At 37.6% G+C, this 23,805-nt stretch overlaps 1 protein-coding gene across 2 annotated transcripts in view; it reads right to left on the reverse strand.

The window, feature by feature from the left end:
* ZEB2 (zinc finger E-box binding homeobox 2) overlaps positions 1-23,805 on the reverse strand; it is a 131,583-nt gene that overhangs the window by 20,582 nt on the left and 87,196 nt on the right. For both annotated transcript variants that reach the window (XM_040474988.1, XM_040474989.1), the window contains exon 3: positions 19,703-19,774. In XM_040474988.1, the coding sequence (XP_040330922.1) occupies positions 19,703-19,774 (72 nt within the window). The remainder of the gene's footprint in view (positions 1-19,702; positions 19,775-23,805) is intronic.

The raw sequence follows: 23,805 nt of genomic DNA on the forward strand, positions 1-23,805 counted from the left end.
TTCTGAGAGCAGTTAAGCTTCGTTCACCCTATATTCCCCACCTCACCTTCTCTGCCATATAAGATATTAAAGTATTTGCCATACTAATTATCTCTGACAGTTTGTGGCAGGATGATGTTTGAGCTACTCAATGTTTATTTTTATTTCATTTTTATTGTTGCCTTCACTGTTACAAACTTGTGGATTATAGATGCAAAGAACAGAAAGTGGGAAGGGCTTGATTTGATAAGCAAAAAACAGATTCATTTTCATCCTGCAGGAAGACATGAGAACGATCAGTATAACTGACATTTTCTCAAAAATAAAAACAATGTTACAAACTCACATGTATATTCCTCAAGGAAGTTGTGTGGTCCTATGAAAGGGGTGGGGTGGAACCTGATGGAGTCTAGAAGATCAGGAAAACTTTAATTGAGAAAGCATGAAGTCAACTAACTTTAGAAGCTGGGGAAGAGCAGCACATACAAGGAGGCTGGAAAGAGCATGCTGCGTATCACTATCTAAAAAGACAGTGCTGAGTGCAGACAGCGAAAGGGAAGCAATATGATGTGAGGGTAGAGAAGCAGGCAGGAACCAGAACATGTGGTGTGTGGTAGCCCTGTTAAGGATTTGAGTTGTATTCTAAGAGAAACAGGAAGCCCCTGAAGGGTATTAAGCAAGGAGATGATTGGATGAAATTGTGAATTATCTGCATTTTTATTTTTTTCATTTTTTTTTAAAAAAAACATTTATTTATTTCTTTTGAGAGAGGGAGCGTGCACGAACAGGGGAGGGGCAGAGAGGGACAGAGAGAGAGAGAGAATCCTAAGCGGGGATCCATGCTGACAGTGCAGAGCCAGATGAGGGGCTTGAAGTCACACACTGTAAGATCATGAACTGAGCCCAAGTTGGAGGCTAACCAACTGAGCCACCGAGGCACCCCTTATCTGCATTTTTATTTTTTTATGTTTTTTTATTTATTTTTGAGAGAGAGAGAGAGAGAGAAAGAGCGAGAAGGCACAGAGGATCTGAAGCAGGTTCTGCACTGACAGCAGAGAGCCTGATGTGGGGCTCAAACTCACAGAACCAGAAGATCGTGACCTAAGCTGAAGTCAGAGGCATAACCGACAAAGCCACCCAGGTTCCTCCTCCCCCCCATCTGCATATTTAAATGACAACTCTAGCTACGTAGTACGGTGGGGATTTCAGAAAGAGAAAAGTGGATTCTGGGAAACCAATTTGGAGTCTTGTCATAAAACAGGCAAAGATAAAAGTTAAGGAATTGGTGATGGAGACTATGAGAAGTGGCTAGACTTGAGAGATACTTAAGAAATAAAAACACTAGGCTTGGGGGAAGGATTGGGTGTACTAAGGAGGGAGAGGCTAAGATCTTTCCTTGGGTTCAAGCTTTCCAATTTGATGGATGATAGGTGACAGTCACCAAAGCAGAGAACACCAGAATTCTAAAAACACTTGAAACTATGAACTAAAACCTTGTACCAAATAAAAGAAAACTGGAGAGCACCACACTTTGTAAACTATTAAACTAAGTGCTAACAATCCTGAATAGTATGACCTCTTTTGCACTCCAGGTTCTAACAAGTTGACCAAGAGCAACAGTCTGATTCCAACACCTATATTTCCTTCAAATACAGGTTTGGAATGTGTAATAGTAGATTATGATTTTATATCTCAAAAGTTGTTTAAATCTTTTCTTAGAATCTTAAATATGTATATATTTATTTCTTAAGATGTTATTTGTAAGTAATCTGTACACCCAACATGAGACTTGACCTCACAAGCGCAAGATCAAGAGTTGCATGCTCTACTGACTCAACCAGCCAAGTACCCCCAAGTCTTAAATCTTTGAAAAGAATATGAACATAGATTCAGATCAATTTTCCATGGGTATACTCGTGATACCACAGATGCTTTCTAAATGGTATTTATTGGTAGTGAATGTCATTCAACTTGCACCATTAAGTCTCTAGAGGGTACGAAGAAACGACAACTTGCACAAATTCTTTGTTCGTTGTTTTGGATCATCGAAGTGACTTTACATCTATCAAAAATCACCTTTTGTTTGTAAGGGCAAGAAAAGATAAGGGGGACAAAATGGTGGATCAAAGATGAACCACTTTTGAGCAACTTGACTGATTTGACCAGGGACTGACTTCTTCTTCAGCACTGTGGCAGTAGGAAATAATATAGCAGCTCCTTTCTAAACGCAGACCTATTAGAATGTTGTCAAATGTTTAAGGCATGACTTACTTAAGCTTTTCAAGAACACTGTCCTACTTGACAATCGTTAGTGAAGCCTAGTAAACATGGATGGATGGACATTTTAACATCCTAATTTTATCTTGATATTTCAGCAACTATTGGAATTATCTGGCTATCTTTTCATGAATTTTCATTTGCATATGAATGTTTCCATCAGAAATGTAACCAAATGCAAATGCAATCGGATTTGCATTAATAGCCTTTTGGCTTAAACAGGAGGAAAATTCAGATTTTTCTGGATAGGCAAACTAAACTGCATCTAGAAGCACTACTAGTGTTTGGAGAGGCAATTCACTTGTTAGATCAAATTTGGGTATGCTAGGTTTCAATGTCACATGTGATTGGGACAAAGACATCAAATCATATTCTCTCTTTAAGGATCATCTTTGATCATCTTTGTATCCTGAGCTTTGAGCATATTGCCTAGAAATTAGTAGGCTCTCAAGAATCATTTATGGAATGAATGTGGAATAAATTACGTGCTTAACATTAGTCTTGGTGTAAAAGTCTTCTAATAAAAGGAAGCATAAGATAAGATACCCACAGTTGAGCTAGGAATTCAGACCTGCTATTCAGGCAATTGTAGAACAATTATGGAATAAACTGTTTAGTGATGGCCATAAATATTTACAAGAATTCAAAAGGGTTCAGTTGAGTATTCAGAAAGAATTTAATGAAGAAGATAGCACTCAATCATTTAAATCTATGTGCTCCATCAAGATTTTCTTCATGCGGTATAGGTATGCTATTACCTATATATGTCATGTATCTAGAGTCACTTAAGTGGTCTAGATTCTAGACTTCCATGAACTAGTCTAGGTCTAACCAACACAGGTATAATGTGGTTTTCCCTTGGAGTTGCTATGGGTACTTGTAACATATGGTTTTCCCGCTCAGTACCACAACATTTTCCTTTGCCTGGCATCGGCTCCCCATATTCTCTACTGTCAAACTTTACGGTACCCAAGGGAGCTGCCATGTTAGTGCATGATTCTGCTCCCCTAGCTACAATGGCTTAATCTGCACCTAAAATGAACTTATTTTAGTTCTCCATTCTCCAGGCCAAACTGTTGATTGGTTCAGGGGTAGCCAATGGATCCAACTGAGTCAGTAAATCATTTCCTTATGATTTTAGGACTTTGTTCCAAAGAGAGAATCAAGATAATTTATTTCCCTCAAGTAACTGCCGCTATAAGATGTAGAACAAAGGAATCGATATATCTCATTGTAAGGTAAGAAGATTTATGAAGAAAGAGACTGAAGCAGGTATACAAAGAAAAGCAAAGACAAGATGGCAAGTCCTGATAGTACGTTTCTAGCTATATTTGCTCCTGAGGCCAAGCTGCACCTGTGTCCTTCCAGTGGCTCTGTTGTCAATCCTCTTTAGATTCTGTGAGTTGAAAAACTCCCCTTTCTACTTTAGACTATGTGTGTTTCAGTCTCTAAGATCCAAAATCACCCCACTTGTTATATTTGAACAAACAATGGGATTAATTTTTGGTTACTTTCAAACTTGTTGAGAAGGATAAAGTTTTGGTTGTATACAGAAGTTTACATTTTTGGTTTTTACAAAGATTTTGTAATACTGTATAGTGGACATAGGAATGAGGTAGAAAATTCACTAGAAAGTTACAGAATTCCCCACTGCATTTTCTATTGTAAAATCAGCTTCCTTTTCCTTTTTTTTTTTTTCTTTCTGTAATCCTCTTTACTCCTTGGTCTCCTTGGAAGAACTGCCAAAACACACTGACAAAGGATATTTGCATGATATTTATGATCAAACCATAACAAAAATTCACAAGAAACCTCAAGTGATTTCTTCCCATACCTTCTCCAGAGATTTTGCATTTAGTCCTAAAATTTATCCTAATGTCTTGCAAATATTTCAACCTCCCCTAAGGTCAGGTAAACTTTTCTCTATCCAAAAAAAACCAAAAACCAAAACAATGCATTAATTAAAAGTGTTTCTTCATCACCACGTGTATTTTAGTATTGTTAGGATGAATTTCTAGGTCACTTCAAGTCAGAAAAGCCTCACATTTCTTGTCAGTATGTTGTTCACCCTTACAAATGTTGCTTTTAAGAACATATTTTTCATTTTATTTATTTTAGAGGGAGAGAGAGAATGTGCGAGTGGGGGAGAGGGACAGGGGGAGAGAGAGAGAGAGAGAGAGAGAGAGAGAGAGAGAGAGAGAGAGAGAATCCCAAGCAAGCTCCACACTTAGAGCAGAGTCTGACACTGGGCTCGATCCCATGACCCTGGGATCATGACCTGAGCCAAAATCAAGAGTAGGATGCTTAACCGACTGAGTCACCCAGGTGCCCCACTAATATTGCTTATTAATGATACTTGCATAAATACTTTTATGTCTATCTTAGATATTGATATTTTTAGATAATGATAAATATAAATATGGATTGACTTTTAAAATTATTCCTTAAAAAATCAAGTGATGTTGACAGAACTCTAAATAAAAGAGATATATTGGTCTTCAAATCAGTCACCTCCCATAATCGAGTTTTTAGGACACTTTCTCAAAGATACTTAAAAGCGAGGTTTGCTTAGTGTTTAAAAATAGTTAAATCATAAATACTTATTCCTTCTCTTTTACTGTTTCCCTCTTTACTTCCATCCTTTTGCCATTTATTTTCTTTATTTGTAATGAGCATGTGTTCATGTACTCTATTATAACTGATCTAGTACCCCACATGTTTTCAATTTTCATTAAAAAACTGAAGAAATATGTTTGAATATTATGCTAAGCCATTTTTTAAAAATATTTATTTATTTTTGAGACAGAGAGACAGAGCATGAATGGGGGAGGGGCAGAGAGAGAGGGAGACACAGAATCAGAAGCAGGCTCCAGGCTCTGAGCCATCAGCCCAGAGCCTGACGCGGGGCTCGAACTCACGAACCGTGAGATCATGACCTGAGCTGAAGTCGGACGCTCAACCGACTGAGCCACCCAGGCGCCCCGTATGCTAAGCCATTTTAATGAACATAAAATGAATAAGTAATTCTTTTGGAAAAGAAAACGTCTTGGAGGGTCGAGAAAAGCTGAAGTAAATACATGTAAGAAACTGAGTAGAATCATTCATCCATCCCATTGTTTAATAACTGTTTATTGAGTCCCTACTAATGCCAGAGAGTGGGCTTTGGGATGAGGATCCAATGGTGTTGATTGATAATTGCTTTCCTGCTTCTGTGATTCTCATATTTAGAGATATGTACATGAAATGCTTGTGGTTCTGCAATATACACACATATAAACACATAAACATGTAACAGAGGATTGTGTGTGTGTGTGTGTGTGTGTGTGTGTGTGTACTTCTCAGCAAAATGTAGAAATTATGTACATATCATATAATCTGATATTTACTCACTTCATATGTCAAGGTAAAGGGACCTGAAGAAACAATCACAAATCTAGGTAACTGTGTTCATCATCTCTTAGAAAAACAGTCTCTTTACTAACATTTTAGAGGATAAGAAAACATGGAAAATTATTTTAAATTTAGTCTTCTCTATTGAATTTTTAAAGAAGCTCATACTCCGCATTCGTTGAGGTATATAAATTCTCATGGCTACCTTGTTTAAAGTTGACTAATTAATGAACATAAGCATTTGACCATTAAAAATGCATGCGTGCCTTTCTGTAGAAGGCTTCCAAAATACATATTGGCACCAGATATCTAAAAACAGCTGTGAGGGAAGAGGACGATCTTTTTCTCATCACACTGCTACACGGCAGGCAGCCCCACAGAGCCTTGACTGCTACAGAGGTGAGCGCAGAGACAGAGAAGGCTCCTTAAGAGCGACGAAGCTTTCTTTTCTTCCTGGGAATTAGCACAGCGCCTGGGTCCATCTCTCCGCGCCTCAATGGGAGCTCCCCAAGTGTAAGAACTTTTTGGGACAGAGAGAGACAGAGCATGAACGGGGGAGGGGCAGAGAGAGAGGGAGACACAGAATCGGAAACAGGCTCCAGGCTCTGAGCCATCAGCCCAGAGCCTGACGCGGGGCTCGAACTCCCGGACCGCGAGATCGTGACCTGGCTGAAGTCGGACGCTTAACCGACTGCGCCACCCAGGCGCCCCAGAATCCATGACTTTAAAGGAAAAAAAAAAAAAATCTCAAGTAAGTTCAAGTGTATTGACTTTTCACATTACTGTGTAATCTAAAATTTTGGACTTGGTATATTACTGAAAAGATTCTTAGACTCTGTTATGATATGTTAGAGGGGTTTGTAAAGTAAGGTGTCTTGCCCAGCAAATCCGCGCTCTTTTTATATGCTTTTTGTAGAGACACACAACAACTGAGGGTGTTCTAGGACACTGGTTTTCACAATGTGGTCTCCAGGCCAGCAGCATCGGCATTACCTGGGAGCTTGTTCAAAACAGAATCAGCAGTCTGTGTTTTGACAAGCCCTTCAGGGGGTTCTGATGCACTCCCAGTTTAAGAATCATTGCCCTGGGAATTCAATTATCTGCATCACCCAGGTAAAGAAGGTATTCAGTAACATGGCTTTGGGAAGTAGCTCAGCATTAGTCCCATATCATGTGGCCTTCCTGAGGATCTCTACCTGAGTTCATAACCTCTTTCTGCACTTACTAAACATTATCTTCATATCTCAATCACTGACCTATCACATTACATTGTAACCCTTCGTTGACCTGCGGGCAGATTGCATTTTGTTCAACTTTGTACCACGAGTGCCTGGTACATTGCCTGGCTGGCACACAGCTAATGCTCAATAACTGAACGATTGGACCAGGTTCACGGTCCCTGGGCAACCCATTTTGGCTCAGCAACTTGTGATTTTTAATCTCAGTATCTTCATCTGTGAAATGAGCTGGTATATGCTTTCTGGGGTATCCTTGAAGTTTCAGAATTCCATACTTTCAATTAATTAATTGCCCTATCAATTTGCTTTTTTATTCACTGGCTAGGCCTAAAGAGGTTCATCTATATTCTTTTCAATTAAAAACTCAAAGCAACATAGCTTTCTGATGAAGGCAACATATACACAGATTAAGATTTTGGAGGTGACTAGAAACCATTGACAACTTCACAAGGAAAACAGTGCTTATTAAATGTTTGTGGAATGAATGAAGGAGTCACTCAAGAAGCTTGGACTATCAGTTATTTCTTGTGGGAACCCTTGCTGTGAAGTGGAGATAGCTGCTGCTAATTGCAAACAAAGCTAATAAAACCACAGCATTCATCAGCCAGGAGGTATACACTGATTACAGTCTGAACATGGCCCTCCTGTCTAACCAAGTGCTACATCTGTTTTTCTGTCCTCGAAACCTCTCTTTTTCTCTAGTGTATTTACTTATTTTTTATTTTTTTATTAATTTATTTTTAATGTTTATTTACAATTTTGAGAGAGAGAGAGAAAGACAGAGAGCGAGTGGGGCAGGGGCAGAGAGAGAGGGAGACACAGAATCCGAAGCAGGCTCCAGGCTCTGAGCTGTCAGCCCAGAGCCCGATGCGGGGCTCGAACCCACGAGTTGTGAGATCATGACCTGAGCTGAAGTTGGACGCTCAACTGACGGAGCCATCCCGGTGCCCCTCTCTAGTTTATTTTTAAAAACTTATTGTACGGAGTGAACTAAAAATCTTCAAATGAGGATTTACATGACATACCTGATGACAAAACTCCTCCAACACATAAGAGTGTGACAGATATTATAAACAACAAGAAAACGACATGCTTTATAATAGTATGGTTCCCTCCTTTGAGTATTTAGGTGTCAATTGAATGATCTCATAAACTGATCTTGCACAACTGAGTAACACTACACATCCACTCAACTCTTGCTGAGAAATAACTTATGATCAAACTTGTGTGGCTTCTGTTCCCCACATAAGAAAGATCGCTATTTAAAGTTTTTAATTTAGGGGCACTTGGCTGGCCCAGTTGTTGGAGCATGCGACTCTTGATCTCGGGGTTATGAGTTCAAGTCCTGTGTTGGGTCTAGAGATTATTTAAATACATTTTTAAAAATATTAAAAAATATTTTAAAAGTTCAAGGATTTAATTTACACTCCATGTAAAAATAATATGAGGAAATTGGAAGTTATTAAACCTAGAGGATAATAATGGTACAGAAAATTTCGTACTCTTTTTCCCACTTTCTTCTATGAGAATGATGTGATGCACAGAATTTGTATTTAAAGAGGCCAAACCATTTGCCAGCCTCCTAACCTTATCATTAATATCACCATTTTAGGGGAGTTATACCTTGACACGTGGTGTTTCTTGCTTAGGCGAGATTTTCAATCTAGGTCTAGAGTCTTTCACTGTTCTGGAGACCCCTCAGAACTCAGAAGAATCTGGTAAACCTGGACATAGCTGGCATTTCTCAGTGGTGGTGAATCCCTGATCCCACCCCTTCCCATTCTGGCTTATACTCTGCTATTATCCTAATGCATTTTGTGAGCTATATGCAGGACTAATTACACTACATAATTTGTGGGGCCCAGTGCACAATGACAACAGCAGAACATTAAACCAAAGTCAAAGCCCTTCCAAATGTAGGGCCCTGGGTATAATACCATGAGGCAGGACCACCTCCTTCCCATGCCAACTAGCTCAGCCGGTGCTTTGTTTTCTTTGTTGATGCTTCCCAGCAAAAATTCATCAGAAGAAAGGGTATGGTGGGGTGGAGTCCAAAATTTCTAGTCTAATTTCCTCCTTTAACAGATGATACAACTAAGGTATAGATGAGGCTTATGATTCATAGAAAGTTAGACAAATAATTTCTGGAAGAGCTTGATGGAGCATTCATGTATCCTGACTCGTAACCCATTACTCTTTCCACTGTATCATAGTGACTCAGTATGAGAGAAAGAGAGAATGAGTGAGAGAGAAAAACCCATCTTTTCAGTTCTTCATTATGCCTAACTGATTTGACATGATTTGAAGAGGTCCTAGATGCTGACAACATTGCCGGCATTATAAATAGTTCTAAATGACAACATTATAACACCATAAAATTAGTATGGGGGAAAGCCATGGTGAATGCTGACTTCAATATAAATAAAAGATGACATTTTAAACTTTTTTCCTTCATGTTCCTGCACTTCTGAATCCTATACACTTGTTTCATTCCCTACCCCGCCCTCCCCCACCCCACTGGGCAATCCACATCCAAGTCTATTAGGGTAAAGAGAAAACATCATAATAATTCTTCAAATTCTCTAGTCAAGATGCTTACTTACAATTTCCATTTAATATTTAAGGATTTTGTTTTCCTACTTTAGATAGTCCTTATGTTTAATCGTGTTTCTAAAGGCACTCAGTATGGAATAACTTGATTGTAAATAAAGAATGTCTCAAGTTTGACTTAGGACTAGAGAAAAAAAAAAAAAAGACCAATCCTTTACTCATGGTTCATTTTGCTTTTCCATTCCACATATTACTTGTTTATCCCCCCACATGCTTAATGATACCCTCCTACATGCGTTGCACTTCTTCAGATTACATGAAACTGTGTCGTCCTGTCATAGTAATACCCCATCCCTCACAGACCTTTCCAGCACAGCCGCTCCTTCTGTCCTCTGTCAAAGCTCACAGAGCAAAGAGGATGGGTCAACACACTCCTCAATTCACATGGCCAATTCTAACCAATGTTCCTGTTATTAATTTTCTGTCCGTTTGTTGGTTTTGCTCATTTATTCATTAATTCAACAAACAACCTGTCTGTCAACCATCAGTTGTATGAACACTGTGCCCATTTAGAGGGAATTTGGAGCAGAGCAAACTTAACCTCTACCCTCAAAAAACCTCCAGTTTGTAACTGCAATTTTCTGAAGCTCTAAATCCATTTTTGCCATCATGGTTTAGGATGCTACTTGCATAGCTTAAGTAAGATGATACTTGTCCCTTGGTTGTATTTACACCAGGCTGCCATTACTATCATTCTGGGAAACTTCATGGCTCAACAAATAGTCCAGGGGGATCCTGGCTTCGCAGGGCTTTGAGGTTCTTTAACAACAGGGATGGTCACACTTTGGTGTGGAGCTCATCCCAGGACGATTCTATCCCTACAAACCAGAACTTGAAACTTCTGTTCACTGATTTCAACCTTCTGCCCTTCCCCATCATTCAGTTCCTCACTCCCTGGATGCAGGTCCTTCCTTGTGATGACCAGTATTCCTGTCCATTTCACCCGGTCTTCTTTTACTTGCCTCAGTTCACCTTGGAGCTTGAAATCATTTCCATCCCTGTCCTTTATTTTTGTGTCACTCTTGCCTTGGCAAGCGAAAATCCAGCCCTGTTCTTGCCTAGAGTATCAAAAATGTCTAAAGAAACATAAATAATCATACAGACTTGTTTCAGTCCATGTTATCCAAATGGGATATTCTTTTATGATGGGAATTGAACCTCCATACACTGTCCACTGCAATTACTCTAAATTTCCATTCTTCAAGATTCCAACCCCACTCCCTTTCCTTACTGTCAATTGATCATCTCTTTTCCTACTTACCTCAAACAGTGCACGCAACCCATATGACGTGAATTCTCTGAACTACCCTTAAATTCGACCAGAATCTCTATAATCATTCTCCATTTTTCTTTTGAACTTACTGCTAAAAAAGATGTGCCTCTGCCCACAGCTAAGGCTATTCTCTAATGCTACTTCCTCATAACTACTGATAACTTACTCCATCCTTCACCCAGTCTCCTTTTACATTTTCAACTTTCTCCATGCTTCTCTTCTGCACAGAGCCATGTTTAACAAGCCTTTCTCCTGACGAAAATGTTCTCTGAATTTTATGGTCTTCTAAGGCTCTCTATCCTCATGTCTCCAATATTTGACCCTACACTGTCAAAAACCCTCTGCAATATTTAACACCTTTCACTTGAACCTACACAGCTTGTTGCATTTCAAATAAAACAGCTTAATCCGCATATTGTTATAATATTAATAACAATAATAATGACGGCTAGCAATGACTGAACATTTATTATGTCTAACATTGTGCTAAGCAGTTTACACACATTTCCTATTCATCTACCACTGTTTTATTCACCCAGTTGAAGGTAAGTCCTTAATGACAGTGACTATTCATTGTATTTTTCATGATGTGTAACAAAATGTCTTAAACTTCGTAGGGTCACCCTAAGTGACTATTGATCTGAATAGCTAATAAGGCTATTAATTATTTATTTGTAAATTTTGCTTTCATGTCATTATGATTTTTTTAAAAGATTTTATTTCTAAGTAATCTCTACACCCAACGTGGGGCTCCAGCTTACAACCCCAAGATCAAGAGCTGCATGTTGTACTGACTGAGCCAGCCAGGCGCCCCAGGATTTGGCATTTCTTAAGAACACAAACTATGTCTTCTATTTACTTATAGTTTCTTTCTCAAACCTGAGTTCAAATTCTGCACACAACAAATACCCTGACGGAAAAGAATAAATGTAGGTATCTTAGTGGTTAACAAGTGACAAACATTTTATTACTTGTTTATTTGTTTGTCATTCAGGACAGGAAGAAGAACAACATGTAATTCCTGATGCTAGTCAGTGATCAAGAAAAGTCTTTGACGGATTTCATCATTATACACAAACACTGTACATCCTCTTCTACATTTAAGAAAGGATGCTAGATAAAGACGAAATGAGATAGAAGACTAAGCAATTCCTTCTTAAGCTTCATATTTTGACCTCAAATGCATTGTTGGAGCAGTGAAAAGACATCTTTCCTACAGCTTGTCTGCTTGGTTTTCTAAGCTGTCAAAGGAATTTAATGGGCAGAGGCTCTCAAAATTGACTGGTTAGTCCTTCCATTACAAATCTGTTAAATATTGCAATTTAGTTTTCTAGAGAAGAAGTTAGTGAGGAGCCAGTGTTATTGGGAGGTTCAGCATCCATTTATTTCTTAGGGAATAAAAATGGTTTAAAGCTTATCTGGAGATACAAACCAACTGGCAAAATAAGCAAATCAGGGTAAGCATCTAGTATATATTAGGCAGTGCACTAGGTACTTCAAAAATAATATACCATTTAGTTCCTACAGTGAGACTTTGTACATAGGGAATCATTGTTTCCACTTTACTGATGTAGAAATGAATTCTTTCCACTCAAGTTCATGTAAGTAGTAATCGGTAAAGACAAAATTCAAATGTTTATCTGACCGTAAACTAATCTGGAGCATCCCAGACCAACATTTACCTTTCATGGGTAAAAGCATTCCTATATTATCCTTAAAAGATTGGAAGCATGTTTAATGACTACAGTTAGAGTCAACAAGTTAGTTCTTGGACAGTAATTTTATTGTGTTATGTAAGATTAAGAATGGATACCTAGGGGCGCCTGGGTGGCGCAGTCGGTTGAGCGTCCGACTTCAGCCAGGTCACGATCTCGCGGTCCGGGAGTTCGAGCCCCGCGTCAGGCTCTGGGCTGATGCCTCAGAGCCTGGAGCCTGTTTCCGATTCTGTGTCTCCCTCTCTCCTCTGCCCCTCCCCCGTTCATGCTCTGTCTCTCTCTGTCCCAAAAATAAATAAAACGTTGAAAAAAAAAATTTAAAAAAGAATGGATACCTAAATTGGCCTTACCCAGTTTCTAGATGGAAAGTGGTAAGGTGCTTTTCTTTTCCCAGCAAAGGAAGAAAAGGCACAGGTGATTATTAATAGCCCTTTACAACTAGAGTACTAGATTGTCTGAATAAATATAACTTACACACATTCAAAGAGGAAAACATCAGGGGCCTATTTGGGTCTTGCTATGCACGTGGAACTGCGTTAATGCTAATGATCACCAAGCACCTAAGATACATCCTTGTTACTACTAGCACGTAGGCTTTATAATGCTCCTAAGTTTTTCCGTTTCTCTAATCTTCTTTGAAAATAGTGGGTTTTTCCCCCACATACTCTTGAAAATTCTACACAATAATTTTATTCTGAATTTGAATCTCATTAAAATATGGAAGATGTAAGGTTCTTTACAAAAGGGCATTCTTTGTCTTAGTGTTAAAGCCTACAATTTTCTTTCATTTTTGAAACATTAAAGCCAATGTAGAAATATTAAATGCAATATAGAAAGCTGTTAATATAAGTCAGGGTTTGTGGTGCTTCATGTTGTTATAAGTCAACTTTGCTGTGCTGCTAATCTAACTTGGTTGTAAAAAAAAAAAATAGTGACACCGTACATTGTTCTTCTTTGCCTTTAACAAGTTGATTTCAGGACTTGAATCCTGGTGTCACTATCTGAAGATACTGGACTTAATCCCCTCCACAAGGAATGTTTTCCCATATTGTGACTTCCTTTCTCAGAGTCCATTTCTTCTCCACCAAATATTCATTCATTCGTTCGTTCGTTCATTTGTTCATTCACTCATTTATTATGCCAGTCATAACGTGTACCATGTGTTCACTGATGTACTGGGCACTTTGAGGCAAACAGGGACTAGTCCTTTTCTTAAAGCAAGTATTTTGGGGGCCTTTACTAAGGCTAATATATACATTATTTATTTAGTTACCTCAACAATCCTATGAGGTAGATGGCGTGATAATATACCCCCATTTTACAGCTCAAGAATTCTCTTGTCTTCATAAAATTAACTAGGCTAAATAGGTGCAAACATTAGAAAGGGGAACAATCCAACATGCTAGAATTACTGGTGTCCACTTGAGGGCTGTGGAATTTCAGAGAAGGAAGAGATTGATGTGGTTTGGGGTGTTTAAGAATGACCACATTATGCAAATGGAATGTGAACTGGCCCTGAAGAAGAGAAGGGTAGGTAGAGTTTGGATAACTGGAGGAAAGGGAGCGAGAAATTAGGGTCTCAAGGAATAGCATGGGCAGAGATTCAGAGGTTGGTATAAATGTGATTCTCTGTTGATATTACCAAAAGATTTGGTTTGATGAGAATAGAACACTGTTGGTATGAAATGGATGGCACTCAATACTGGTCTGAAGAATGTGGGTTTTGTCCTTTGGGTACTAAGAAGCAATTAAGGATTCTAAGAAGGAAGTTTGACCAATGAGAAAAGGGTTATAGGATGAATGTGGACTGAGCAAATAGAGGAGGACATGAAGGCTGGACACCAGTCAAATGTAACTGAATCTTTCTCATTTGGGAGATTGGAATAATGAGAGATGAAAATGTCTGGTTGGTTATTTCATGTCAGGTGTCAGAAATATGTCAACCTGGAAACCTGAAGGGGAAGTCCAAGTGTTGTTTGTCTCTCATTCACTCCCTCAATTTTTTAAAAAACTCTTTGTAACCTAGACCATTCTAGGATCTGTAGCAAGAAAGTGACCAAAACTCCATTACCATTTCTGTCCTCAAGTAGCTTTTAATCTAGTGGGAAGAAACATACCTGCAGGTGACTAAGTATGAGAGAAAAACTAATACATTCTAAAAGAAGCCCTCCTCCTCAAAGGAAGGACTAGTTAATCTTGAGTAGGAGACTATAAGATGGCTTCCTGGTAGAGGTGGCTTTTAAGAACGCAGATGATGCTGTCAGACTAAAAAGAATGAATGGCTTTCTACGTTGATGGAAAATCATAAGCAAAGGCAAAAAAGTATAAATGCTAAGCAGTCCTTCAGAATTGAAGCATATACCAGGAAGTAGTAGTAAAGCAAGATGGTGTTGGATCAAGAGGATATCAGTTCGACTCAAATGCCAACTCAGTCTGAAAGCAGTGGAGAGCCATGCAAGGTTGAGTACGAAGTGGAGTGGGAGATGAGTTACCATTATTCACTTGCCCTGAATTAGGAAAATTCACTTGCCCAGAATTAGGAAAACAGCTTATTACTAACTTTGTTAGTGTGAAGAAAGAATTAAAGAAACTAGGAATTGAAATGGAGCCTTGTTAACAAGGTGTCATAATAGTTCTAAGGAAAGACGAGGATTTAAATCAGGGAAGTGAAAAAAAAACGATGGGGAGAAATAAAAGTGATATATGATATTTATGATAGTAACCAATGACTAATTAGATAAAGCATGTAAGAGTCAAAGATGATACCATATTTTCTATCAGGACAGCTCCTCAGAGTGGTGAAAAAACCTTCTGAAGTGAAAGGTATGTCAGGTAATGTAGATTTTTTTTCCGAATCTGCCATCAGTTAGCTATTTGGCACTTTTCACGGTTTCCTCAACTATCAGAATACAATTAAGAAACTGTTCTATAGTATAGCTTTCAATTTTAGAGTTCTGTGATTGAATTCAACTAAACTCTTTCCATTGCTTCTTGCAGCTTTAAACTCAGCTTTAAACTCAGGACGAAGATACTTTTAGATTTTAAAGGACTTTCTATCCATCTATATGAACTTAATTAATTTCTGCTATTTAATAGATATGTAGAACTGAGAAGGAAATTCAGAGGTGTTTTCCTTGCTTTTAGTTGGGAATGAAATTTGTGTGTTGAATATTCGGAGAAAAGTACTAGACACATTATCTTTGTCTTTCCTTCAGAGCTTATTCCCATTAATAACAACACTTTTTATCAGAAACTTTGCTTAACCTGTTTAGAATGTATCTATTCCAGGGGTGCCTGGGTGACTCAGTTGGTTGAGTGGCCGACTCTTGATTTTGACTTGGGTCATGGTCTCATGGTTTGTGAGTTCCAGCCCTGTGTTGGGCTCTGTGCTGACAGTGCGGAGCCTGCTTGAGATTCTGTCTTCCTCTCCTTCTGCCCCTCCCTTCCCCACCCCCCCAATAAATAAACATTAAAAAATGATCTATTCCAATATCTGTTGATTCTGCTTTGATTAGAAAAGAAAAATGGTTATCTGCTATCAAATTAATTCCATATTTATTCATTAAAAATATATTTATTGAGAGCCTGTTAGTTTTAAGGCATTCCAAATACAGAGGACAAACTGGTGGTTACCAGAGGGGAGGTGGGTGGGTGGGTGGTTGGGTAAAATAAATGAGGATTAAGAGTGAACTTATTTTGATGAGCATTGAATAATGTATAGAATTGTTGAATCACTATATTGTACACCTGAAACTAATATAACCTTGTACATTAAGAAATAGATACAATAAATTTTGAAAAATTAAAAAAATAAAATTGAAAAGTAAAGTTTAAAAAAATTTTAAGGCTCTCTTATAGGTAATGTGGTAGCCTAAGAAACAATCCATGCTCTTGGAGTTTGCAATCTAATTTGGAAAAGACAGCACATTAATTAACAACATACTACAGAATTTATGGCAAGTTTAGGTGTTTTGTTCTATGAGCATTCACTGGAAGAAGATATCGTTATAGATTGGGATGGCTAGAGAAGGTCAGCCAATAGCTGGATCGTGTAGGACTTAGGTGGAGACAAAGAGATGGTCCATTAATAAGCAATTTCAACCAGAAGAGATGTCTTACTTCAATTCCCCATGTATTTAGCAATCAAAAAGATTCTGGGGAAAAGAAGCAGTAACTTACGGTTGTGAAGAAATACATATTTACTCTCTAAAAGGGCAGAGTTATAAACTGAAGGTCACCAGGAAATTCATAATTAGCAAGTCCAATGTATTTGTTCAGCATTCTTTCAAATGTAATTATTTGAATCTTTTGATTGAATTGACCATTCTCTACTTTTTGAATCTTTCTTTGCCTTCTGGCTGTTTAATTTTTCTCTATCTTAATCTTTTTTCTTTCAATGAATTTGATTTTTCTCCCTACCCACCAGCAACCCTGGCCTCATCTTTCTAGCTGTTTCAATAAATACACTCTCAATTGTTAGTTTCATAGTCCCATGATGGTAAATACTATCGGAATATATTTGCATCACTCTCAAATCTCTATCTCTAGCCCTGACTTCCTGTGTTTCAATTCCTCATTTCCAATGAGCATGCTCATATTCACATCCATATATAACTCTTCTATGAAGATACTTACGTCTAAAGACTAACTTAAGGTCTTCTCAAAATGGGATCCTCCTTCTTTTTATCTTTTAATCAAGTATTCCCATGTTCTAAACATGAAGATGTGTAATCTTGAGGCCATTTTGAATCCATCACCCAGAGATTCAACTGTTTGTTAAGAAACCATGCTGCTAATTTCACCACTGTCACCACCCTAGGTCAAGCTTTTTATCACTTCACACCTGAGTAACTACAATGACTTCCAGTTGGTCTCGTTAAGTCTGGTTTTCCCCCACAGAAATCATGGTAGTATAACATGACGCAAACTCTTGGGTCTGGTGCTTTACATTCTCCACCAGCTGGCTTCAACTTAAATGTCCAGCTTCACTTCCCATGAATCACTTCCTAGGACCCTCTGATTCAGGTGAATCCATTTACTCACTATCCTCTGAATAGATTTCACAGTGTCCTTTATTGGCTCACATATTCTTCTGCTAGAAAGCCCTTCCTTACTTCTCTATGACCACTGAAAATATACTTAGTTCAAATTTCCCCTCTGTCATGGAGCTTTTTCTGAATACTTATCCCGTAAGATTCCCCCCACTTTTATGATTTGAAATAATTATAGTTCCTACCATTTGTTGCACATTTATCACATATTTTTCTTATTGTTCTGTTTTTTCCTTGTGTGTTAGTCTCATCTTCCAAATTAAATAATAACCATGTCTTAGACTTCCTGGCCCATCTTTGACCACACACGCACCAATCGTGAATATATAGAAGATTCTCAGTGAATACTTTTTCATTTATTTAGTGACTGAAAACATATGAACTCTCAGGAAGAGTAAGTAAGCATCAGAAAAAGAGATCTTAAAGCCAGGTAAAAGAACATTCATAATTGATTTTTAACTCTATTGAACAGGAATCATTTTTATTAATCTCACTTTAGACTTCAAGTGTATAAAACAGCTAGTAAATAGTCACTTTGTGGGATAAATTTACATTTGTGTCACTCAAATGTCTATAAAGTTGATAAAAGTTAGTGTTTATTTACGCTTGAAGTTGAAATTTGACATTTATCTTTAAAAAAATCATGAAGCCATTTTTGATACCATGAGTTGGGGCATTATAGAAAGTATCTAATTTATGGTATCTCTTTATTATTATGTTTTTATATGAATTTGTTATGTCTTGTCTCTATTTTATATGATGATTTATATACCCTGCAACAGAGAACATTGAAACTAGAAATATTCTCAAGAAGCAGCTAGTGTGCTTCAGGTGGGGAATTCATTTCTCAGGTGGGAAAACGGGGTTCCAAAGAGGGTAACTGACTTGCTCAAGGTCACAATCTAGCTAGTTATTGCCAGAGTTATACCTAAACACTAAGATTACTCTTTCCTAATTCTATACCTTTTTCCTAATCCCATGTTGCACAGTCTCGTTTTTGTACCTTAAACTGACATGCTGAAATATAAGAAACATTACAGTTGTTCATTATTTTTCTTATTTTATACCGAAGAAAGTGAATTAGTGCCTTGTAAGTTATTAATAAGAACATTCTAACTAGAAGCACAACATGAGCAGTTTATTATGATGTGTATCAACACAAGAGAGATAGGACTATTGTCTGAATTATTTACATTTCAAAACTTCACAAAACTGTAACTTTTTTCCCATTGGTGAGTTGAGTGGAAATACTTATGGGATTTTTGTTTTGTTTTGTTTTGTTTTGGAAGATAACCTTCGACTGGGCACTAGGTTCATATTTGTAATGGCAGTGTGAAGGATTGTTTATAACACCAAAAATAATTAGCCTTATCCAGGAAAAGAGAGATAAACGTAGTGAGTCAATGTACATTTGCACTGGTGACGTGAGAATGCAAGGCAAGACGCTGTTCAGTTTTGGGGGAGGAACATGGAATGTCACAACTGTCCTGAAGTCCCATTCCACAGCAGGAGCAGAGTAAAAGAAAAGACTGCTTACTGCTTTCTTACTGTAATTTTGTTTTAGCTTCATTAAAAAGAAGTGAAATTGTCAATTCTCTATAAAACTTCTGCCTGGAAAACATTATTGAGAGGAGGTGGAAGGTACCGAGAATTAACAGTGAGGAGAGAATAGAAGTCAGATGATCAATTTTTGTGAGAAATGTACATGGAAATTTGGTTTGTCTTCCTGAAAAAAACATTTACAATCTAAATTACAGCATATCATTTGAATTCTCGATGACTGAGATCAAGTGGTGGCCAGAAGGGGCATATTACATTCTAATTTTAAGATTATTTATGCAGCCTTTTAAAATAAAAATTACTACCAGAAATTTTCCCAACTCATGCTTTGAAAAAAATATGTTTATCCAGTTCAGTTTTCTCAACTTTCACAGGTGAATCAGGGGTTTAAGAATGAAAGATATATTTGCTGAATAACATAAAATAACATAAAATAACATAAAATAAAAAAGAGAACTCTGATTTGAAACAAAATAAGAGACTTGTAATGTCTGACTTAATTGTTAAGTCATGGAGATCCAAATGGAGGGGCCAGTGTTTCTTTTCCTGACTCACTAAATCCACATGACACAGGACAAATTTGATCTTGGCGAGGTAAACACAACTTACCTGTACCATTGTTAACTGCGGTCTGGATCGTGGCTTCCGGCCCCATAGTGTCATAGTCTTCCTTCATTTCTTCTGTGGGGGAAAATTATCTTTAGCATTTGAACACTGTAGAAAGGCTTACTATACTAAGCATGCCAACCACAGGAACAAGGAAGATTCTTTTAAAGGAAACAGAGAAAAGGCTTGTTGTAAACCTCTAAACAATAGCTTTGTTCAGGCAATTGAATGAATCCAATAGTGCTAGCTGCACAAGAACTTATTTACTTTAAGCATTACTGCAAGCTGTGAAAAACAGAGGTGCTTCTTTGGGGCAAACGAAGGGCTTTTCTTCTGGTGGCAGCTCTCGGGACAAACAGGGGGAAAGATATTATTTTTTCCATACGAGTCGAAAGCAACGAAGGGTTTGTACTTAGGGAGAAGCATGCTAGTTGCTGGGCCTCTGGTAACTCAGGAGGACTCGTGGCCAGTCAGAATCTCATGCTTTCTCCCCTCTTGGAGGAGCTATGATGGGGGCCAATCTGTGCAGGCATATCTTTTTAAAACCTAATTCTACATATCAAAACTTGAAATTCCCGGTTTATAAAGCACACATCCCAGAGGTCTTGAAAACACCTGTTTCACTGTTTTATATAAACTCCTAAAACATACCTTCCTTAAGCTTTTCCCTACCGTTCCATAAATATCTTTCTTCCTTATCATTTAGGCTACCGTATAGAATTGCAGTCATCTTCTGAGGAAAAACGTATAGGGGCAGCAAGAGCTCAATGTGGTGATGAAGATGAAACTATGTTAACACGGAGCTTGAAGATGCATAGGTGATAAAAGGTTGTTTTCCACAATGGCAATATTTTGAATTGGGGAGAGTTTGCAAACTGGGAGAGCTCTAGAATGTTCTGCCTCCCAAATTATGGAGTATGTGAGAGGGCGGAGAAGGACAGCTGACAGTCAAAAATCCTCCAAGTCAGTAAATTAAACCCGGACTTTAAAAAATTGTATTTTGACAATAACAAGGCTAAGGAGAACCAAACACGATCCAGGATAAATATCTCTCTGATCGTCATTTGACTTAAAACCAGAGAAACTTTATAAATAGGACTCTGCAAATTCCCAAATTTATCCTGACCATTCTTTGCTTATCACATTCTAGTCATAATTATCTGGTAGAAAAACAGGTTCTAGCAAATGTTACAGCAAAATTAAAATATATGTTTTACAAGTTGTATCCTGCAGCCTCTCTGTTTATGTTATCAGAACTAAAAAAAAATCATGGGCCTTTTAAGGTAAAACACACAGATGTATAAATAGATGCTTATTTAATGCTACTACCCATAACAGTCAGATGATTTGAATGGTATTTGTTTAAACTGTGGGAGCACTTTCATTTGTCTCTGGCCCTGGACTTCTCTCTCATTTAAGGAATATTTTCGCAGGGACGTTTTGCATAAAACATTTGGAAGTTCAATATACAGCCATATTGTATTGTCAATTGTAATAATTGATCGGTTGAGAGGCTCCCTCATCTGATATTTTTATCAGTCTCTGGAAGGAATTAAATTAAGGTATTTCTGAGAAGTTCAGTGCTGGCTATAAATATAGCTTTTGTGTGTTTCTTCCTCGCTCATCTCATGTGATTTCTGGTAGCCAAGAGTCAGAACAATCATAAGTTTTCCATCTGAGAGATCAAGTCACTGAGGGGAAAACAGTTAACAGCATTTCTTTCTTTTTTTTTTTTTTTTTTTTTGCATAATAGTGGTAATGTTCAAGATTTCTGCTGCACTTCCTTCCTCATTGTCATTTTCTTATGAAAAAGTAAAGAGAAGTTACAGTAGGTGGTTGCTTCCCAAATTATTAAACGCCGGCTATACAAATGTGTAGTTGGCATCTTGTGGGTATCACGTTCTGTGGTAATACTTTGGCTATAACCTTCTTTTACCAGAGATTATGCAACTGAGATGGTGTCACTCTTACCTAGAATGTACTTTGCCTCAACTTACTGAGAATCAACCTTGCCTTTTTGGAATATCAGGCTCAATTTATTATGATGAAACACTAATCCTTTTCAGGTATGTTTTTGAAATACCACATATATGCCTACTTGATGAAGTTTCATGTGACTCCACATTCAGAAGGCCACAATAATAGGTCGGTTAAGAATCCCTCCTCTGAATTCATGGCAATCCGGGCTATCCTTCTGCCTCACACCCGACCTTAAACATTTTCCAAGACAACTCTGACTCAGCATACTGTGTCTAAAACCACACAGCATATTTGTTTTTCAAACACTTGTAAAAGTTTGCATTTTCCAGTCACCCTTGGGATGAAGGTTTGTAAAAATAAAGAGCACTTTCTTCCTTAAGATGAAGAATCCTTGAATAAGCACAAAGAGGCCAAGATGCAGGTGATTTATTTAAGTCTGTGTCAATGATAATGATGTCATGGTTTCCAGCACACTGTGTCCACCCCATTGTGGGACGAAAGAATGTCAAGGACAATTCTAAACACAAAACTTGGATTGTGCTGGAACCGGAAAGGCACAGTAAGAACTCCATTGCACTCTTCAGTTCAAAACCTGCATCCTGCAGACAAACCACAGAAAGCCTGCGAGAAAGAGTAAAGGACAGGGGGCTTATCTCACAGTAAAGCTATGTGCTGAGGTACGATGGTAGACAGCCAGGCACCAGGGATAAAACACTACTAAATAAAACAGCACCAGAATTAGAATTATTGTCTATATTGTGTGTTTTGAACAATAAATAAGAAAAATATTTTATCAGAAGAAAAATGTGTTATCTAAGAGTCAGGATAAACAATGAGTAGCTTTTTAAGACCAATTTCTTTTCATGAGACATCAAGGCACCACATCAGAGCACTTTTGGAACAATAAAAAAAAAGAACAATAAATCATCACTAATCATTAGAACTAGACAGGTAATAGCCGGGTAACTTTCTTGGTCCAAATAGCCAAATGAGATTAGGGATTTACATTTTATTTAATTATTGTGACTCCAGAATGCTAGTTTATTTACCATAAAGGTAAGAGCAAAGAACAGCCTGTTCATTTGTGTCACAGGCACCATTAACTACAGGTGATAACAGGGTCTGTAATGCATTCATATGGATTATTGTATATTAAAACATTTAGAATTATGATCCATGACCAGCACAAAAAGCTGCCATGATCCTGAACTACTACAGCTTGACATGACTGTTTTGGCTGTTTTTCAATTATTGATCTTAATTTTTTAAAATTAAACTTTTTTTTTTAAGAAGTTTGGAGCCGTACATTTGTTATATCGTTATTAATTATTCCTTTAAGGGTGGAAATTCTAGTAATTGGTCCTTACCCTTGATTTCTAGATATTAAAATTTAAAGCATCAGAACATTCATTCTTATAGCCCTGCATATCTAGTTCATTAACAAATATGAATAGCTAACACCAGCTCATTTAAATAGTATGTCTTACATGAGTTCTCGCCACACTCTGTTTCTGTCACACTGCTCCCAAGAATCATTGGCTCTTATTATACATGTAAATGGCTATCATAAAAATAAAAATTTCATTTAAGATTGTTAATGACTTCTGCAGCAGTCAGACTTCCTTTAATGATCATCCTCTGCCCCTAATTAAACGTATTTATCTTTCAAGCATCTTTGGCTGAGTTCTCCCTCATAGTTGAAAATCTAAAACCTTAAGTCTTAATGGATATAACGATAAATGTTTATGTGTAGGATTGCTGAGATTCGAGAAACCTTCACCGAAAGCAAAATTGGAAACAGAAAGAATACAAAACTTGGCACACTAATTTAGGAAAACGAAAAACAAATACACTACACTCAAACTGCCATCGGTCTTGGGTTTTTTTCTTTTTTTCCACATTTAATTTTCTTTAGTGGTGGAAATGCTTTTATTATCCTCCTTCCAGTATACCAAACAATTACCCTGCCTATGTTCGATGTTTTATAGTCTGCGACATCACAATAGCATATAGGTAGACTCTTGCGTTTACTTCCCTTCCCACCCACTTCGCCTATTTATAAAAATGCTATTGTTATTTATATCGTGAGAGAAAAAAACAAAGTGGGGTACATCATGACAGCTCTC

This window comes from Herpailurus yagouaroundi, unplaced genomic scaffold, assembly GCF_014898765.1.
Source record: "Herpailurus yagouaroundi ecotype Mexico unplaced genomic scaffold, PumYag 140, whole genome shotgun sequence".
NCBI lineage: Eukaryota > Metazoa > Chordata > Mammalia > Carnivora > Felidae > Herpailurus > Herpailurus yagouaroundi.